We start from the raw sequence: 6,000 nt of genomic DNA on the forward strand, positions 1-6,000 counted from the left end.
TACCAAACATTTATTTTGTATCTAAATCATTCAAATCCAAACTGTGTGTGGTTGACAGCTGGTTTAAGCAGCCTCACCTGGCCTGAGTCAGACTGATGGGATTGGGGGGGTTGGGTAAGGCTGCACACCTGTCATGCATTGAGCGATCAATGAGCACAGGTTCAACTAGTTAAACAGTCACCGCACACTCTAAGCAAAGGGTTTCCATAACTTGTTCATGATGTAACCACCAGTGGGGGTACTTTGGCCATGGAACCATCAAATATTCAGTGCAGTAAAATAAATAAAACATTGTCATTTTCATTGTCCAAGGAAAGACTCCATAGAATTGAGCATTAACATTTTCTTTTCTGTGCAATAGTCCCGTTTTCACCTAGTAATATATTTTTTTATCATTGTGGCAATCCCACAGATTGGCAGATTGGTTCCTCACTGTCGCCCACGGACGGGTTGCGGCCCTCTTGAACCCCACTGTCCTAGCCCCTCTACGGTTCTATCTCCGGTGCCCCGGCACTAACCTGTGCTGGAAGAACGTCTCCAGGGCCTTGCAGACGGCGTAGCGCTCCTGGACCGTCAGAAGGTGGTCCAGCTGCTGGCTGAAGGTGCGGCCGTGCACCTTGATGCTGGGGGGCAGGATCTCCGCTACCCACTGCAGAGAGCTGAGGGCCGGGGAACTGCAACCGAACAGTGGTCTGTTAGTATGGTCTGTTAGCATGGTCTGTTAGCTTGACCTGTTAGCATGGTCTGTTAGCCTGACCTGTTAGCATGGTCTGTTAGCTTGACCTGTTAGCATGGTCTGTTAGCCTGACCTGTTAGCATGGTCTGTTAGCATGGCAGCGCCACCAAGTTCGACATCAGAAGTGTACTCTTTTAAATGTGACCATCATGTTCCAAACAAAAATGCATCCAACTTCACATAAAAGATGTCAAAAAAATCAGTACGTTTCTAGACGTGGATTTGAGGCCAGACTGAACCCTTGCACTTCCCATCAACACTCTGTACTGCAGGTATGCCACCAACAACCTGGAGCCGACTTCACTTCCTGACGACATTGTAACCACCGGCCAGTGACTCCTCATTCTAAATTATTTTCTAAATCCCACCCCACAGAGTTTTAACAAACACGTCCACTGCTCCACCACTGTTCATCTCTCTCCAAGCCCTTCTCTACATATAGTCTATGATCTCCCTCCTGGACTAGCTGCCCACCCACCAGCGTCGCGTCTAATGAGTGTTTCGTCAACTTTTTCATTCAGGCGTGAAAACGCCGGCAGAATATTAATAAGCTCCTCCGCCGCCACCGGACTTCCAACGGGCTCTGTCCAAATGAACAGAGCAGCCAAGCTTCAATCTCTCGACGGTGAGGCCAACATCCATCCAACAGAAAGCTTTCTATTAGTGCTGCTGGTCAGGACCTGGAGCGTGGCACGGCAGTGGGGGCCAGCATGGAGCCCCCGGAGTCCTCGGGGTCGCTGTGGTCCGAGTAGCAGTAGTCAGCGGGGCCGTCCTCCACCACTAGGGTGGGCATGGCCCCGCTGCCCTGCAGCATGGACACCACCTTCTCATGGGAGCAGTTCCTGGAGAGAGAGGAGAGAGAGAGAGAGAGAGAGAGAGAGAGAGAGAGAGAGGAGAGAGAGAGAGAGAGAGAGAGAGAGAGAGAGAGAGAGAGAGAGGAGAAATAAAGACAAAGACAAAGAGAGGGAGAGGTGGGTGGTGAGAGAGAGAGAGAGGAGGGAGCAGAGTTAGACAAGCAACAAAAAGATAATTAGGCTCTCTTTTCAGAGCACGTCCACAAAGATAACAAGCGCTTGAAACAGAGCAATAAACAAAGCATATGATCCGACCCCACACAGGACTTTGTACCCTTTGTACTGATACAGGCTGAAGGGGCCTGCTGGCTCTCGGTCGCTCTCTCCCTTTTGTCTCTATTGACCTATGGTGCCAACAGAGCTGTTCATGGACTTGACTCATCCTCCGGACCAGTACACACACACACACATGCACACACACACACATACTGAATGATACGCACGCACACAAGCACCGCACACACAATACCACCCACACAGAAACACACACACACACATACACACACACAATACTACGCGTGCACCAACCACCGCACACATGCACACACACAAAATACCACACAATACATAAGCATCACACTCTCACACACACACTCACAATACGATGCACGCACACAAGCAACACACACACAAACACACACACACTGGCTCTCCCCCACATCCTGGCCTCGTTGTGTTTTTCTGTTGTCTCATAAACACCTCCTCCCACTGCTGTGGCCCGCTCACCTCCTCCAGGCCAGAGCTGACCTCTGACCCCCCTCTTCGGTCGGGCACACGCTGCCATACACTCGGTTTAAAGCGGATAACGACCGAGATTTGTGGGGGATATGTTTCAAATCTTTATTTGAAACTGATGGGAGGCGATCCTAACTCCTACTTGAAGACTCATGAACAAACATGTGCACGTAGACACATAAAGATGCAAACACACACAAAGTCACGCAGACGCACACACACACAGACACACACCCATGCACCACACACACCCACCCACACCCTTATGATACACGTACACGTGCAGACGTGGACACGCACTCGAATCAAACCCGCCAAGCAATCCGACTGACACCCACCCACACAACACACTTTACCAGTGAAAATGACTCATGCATGAGGCGGTACACGTGTGCATGCCACACACACACATACTCACATGCTCCCACGGACGCAGGCACACATGCACGCACACATGCACACACACACACACACACACACACACACACACACACACACACACCACACACACACACACACACACACACACACACACACACACACACACACACACACACACACACACACACACACACACACACACACACACTAACCTCATGTCCAGCCCGTTGAGGAAGAGGATGCGATCTCCTGGCTTCAGGCCGCATTCCTGAGCCGGGCTGTCTGAGAGGGACGGAGAGGGCCAGGGTCAAGGCTCTGAGGTCCTGTGGTCCCTCTATCACATCCTACTAGTGTCTTGACAGCAAGAGACGTTTTAGTTGCATTTTTTTAGAAGCTTGCCAGGCAGTGTCTGCACATCATTTAGCGGCACAATTGGCGAACAGATACTCGGCCAAGAGTAGTAAACTGTAAAAAAAAAGTGTCTGTAAAAAGTTTTCAAATCAACACTATGTAGACGGGCAAATGTAGAAAAACACTGATTTAATTCCCCTTCTGAAAGATTCATCCACTCACACGTATAAGTTTCTCTTCTGTAGAATATCTCCCAACAGTAGCTGGTGTCACTCTGCCCTTTCAGTTCTTGGTCTCCCCCCTAAGGTTTTACTTCAGCAGAGTAGGATCTGCTGGTTCTGAGCTTGATTATTGAACATTAACATCCTACATACCTGACTAAGGAAACGTAACAAGCGTCAAAAAAACAAGAGCATATTTTCAACTGATAAGACGGACAAAATGTCCCCCTAGCAGTAAATAATATGTTTTTCCTAATGTATTGCTTGCTAGCATCCTGTCTGTCTACAATGGAATCTAGGTCCACAAAGCAGCAGTCCCCACAAGGGTGCCATTGGCATACACACTCTCACTCACACGCTCACAGTTACACACACTCACACACACAAACACTTGTATGACGCCAATTCCCTTAGGACGATACTTGTCACTCTGTAAACACACACACACACACACACACACACACACACACACACACACACACACACACACACACACACACACACACACACACACACACACACACACACACACACACACACACACACACACACACACACGCGCGTACACAATCACACACAGTTTTGTTCGCACTGATAAGTTTCTTTTGGAGGAGTTTAGTTGGGAAAAGCTTTGTTCTTTGATAAGCACTGTTCAATAGTTCATGACTCAATACATGTGCCCACTCAATTGTTGATGGTACTTTTGTTAGGAACTCCACTGCGATCAGAGGTACATTGAGGGCTTAATTTTCATAGACAAATTTGTTTTTGTTTCGATTGTTAATCATCAGAGTTCTTTGATGATGTATAATAAAGTAGGGATTAGTTGAGAATTTACCAAATAGAATAAAAAATAACTTATTTCCCCAAAGTGTTGATATTGCATTTTCAAAGTCAATCAACATCTGTATTTTTTCTCTAACATGGAGAAAAGTTGAATATGCTAGCAAGCCATAATCTACCAATTAATAAAACTCCCTTTGAGGCTCAATATTTTTGTAACTTGTATTAATAAGATGTAAATAAGATTTTGTTTTTGTTTTTGAAGGTTTAGTCTTTGTTGTCAAAATGACTACAGATTTTCCCATCATAGAAAAACAAGATAAATCAAATGTATAAATAAAGATGCATTAATTAGGTTAGACCCTCAAAAATTTATAAAACTTAAAATGAAACTATAAAACACCATTATGCAACGGATTCCCCCCCCTGGGTTTCCCTCCCCAAAGGAACCATTAGGTAATTCTAAAGGGTCACTGGCATCGCATTAATGCGTCAGCGAACATCTAACTTCCTACTGTAGACACACGCCACGCATCTCCCGAACAGAAAACCACCGGTACCGCTGCTGACAAAACAGGGCTGCCTACCCTACCAAAATACATTTACACGCCTCCGCTGCGGTGCGCTGGCGAATGGGCAGGGTGACTGTCTGGGCTAGCACACCACGCACAGAGAGAGAGAGAGGAGGCGTCTGGGGAGGTGGATGGTTTGGCCACCATCCAGTTTTGAAGAGAGGTACCAACTCGAGAAGGACTCTAACATCACGGAAGAAGGAACAATGCCTCGGAAAAAATAATGCTGCTTTCACATAATGAACTGCTCTCTCTGACCAATTTAACCAAACTACAGGTGTTAAAACACCCTGAGCTAGTATCTTGGTGGCTTAGTTAGCCTCATGTTGATTACACTAGAATGGTGGTTGGAAGGAACAGTACCTGGGGTGGATTAGCTGGGAAAATAGTTTGGAACAACAGAAGCTGGTAGGATTTAACTAGCATGGAATACCATGCTGGTTAAATCCTACTAGGAAACAACAGTAGGTTTCAGCTAGCATCATACTGGGGACAACATTAGCTGGTAGGGTTTAGAAAACGAGGCATTGTGAACAACAGTAGATGGTAGGGGTTTAGAAAACAAGGTATAGTGAACAACAGTAGCAGGTAGGTTTAGATAACATGGGTTGGGAACAACCGTACCTGGGATAACAGAATCGATGCTGACGGGAGCATGACCGCGCAGGGTGAAACCAAAGCTCTTCTTCCCCCGGTAGACACGCAAAGTCCTAGAGAAGGAAACAGAGACGCATTGAGTCATGGCAACCAAAATAACCGCTCTGGATCTGTCTGCTTCAGACAGGCTACTTCAAGAAAAAACAACATGCTTGCACAGAATCTTTTTAGGATTTTTGGGGAGCTTTTCTGGGTGAATTATTTTTGCTACGGTGCGACAAGAACCAAAAAAAAGAAGAAGAAAAAGTTTAGCCGGTGGGACGGCAGCTGAGTTTGAAGTTGTCTCTGATCATTATAAACTCCTTCTCCTCCAGCTATTTTTTTCCAACTGATATCCCTCTCTGTGCCTTGAAAAAAAGACCAAACCACTAGACAAACTCATATATAAATAATGAAGCCAAAAGGACAGCCCTCCATTAAAAACCACAGGCCACCATTGACATTTTGCCGACAGTGATGTCCCCCTACTCTAACTCCCCAGAGACGAGAGATACACCGAGCAAGAACCGGTGCTATCGGCCTCTTGTTGCCATGGAAACTATTCGAGGCAACACCACTGCAAGATGTAAACACGGAGAGGTCCGCAGAATAAACCACTAAAGGGAGAAGAGGGGATGGTAAAAGAAAAGAAGCAATACATCATTTTCTTTCTACCGTCGGTTTTTGCCCCCACAGGCCAGTTATGTAAGAGGGAGCATCCTGCAGATGGG

General features: G+C 46.6%; 1 protein-coding gene across 1 annotated transcript in view; it reads right to left on the reverse strand.

Annotated features, from left to right (window-relative positions):
• The window catches only part of grid2ipb (glutamate receptor, ionotropic, delta 2 (Grid2) interacting protein, b), a 34,314-nt gene that overhangs the window by 15,020 nt on the left and 13,294 nt on the right, over positions 1–6,000 (reverse strand). Inside the window, exons 5-8 of the mRNA XM_060037261.1 lie at positions 5,258–5,421; positions 2,919–2,988; positions 1,417–1,578; positions 519–674 (exon numbers count right to left, since the gene is read on the reverse strand). Coding sequence (XP_059893244.1) covers positions 519–674; positions 1,417–1,578; positions 2,919–2,988; positions 5,258–5,421 — 552 coding nt within the window. The remainder of the gene's footprint in view (positions 1–518; positions 675–1,416; positions 1,579–2,918; positions 2,989–5,257; positions 5,422–6,000) is intronic.

Source organism: Gadus macrocephalus, chromosome 18 (genome assembly GCF_031168955.1).
Source record: "Gadus macrocephalus chromosome 18, ASM3116895v1".
Taxonomy (NCBI): Eukaryota; Metazoa; Chordata; class Actinopteri; order Gadiformes; family Gadidae; genus Gadus; species Gadus macrocephalus.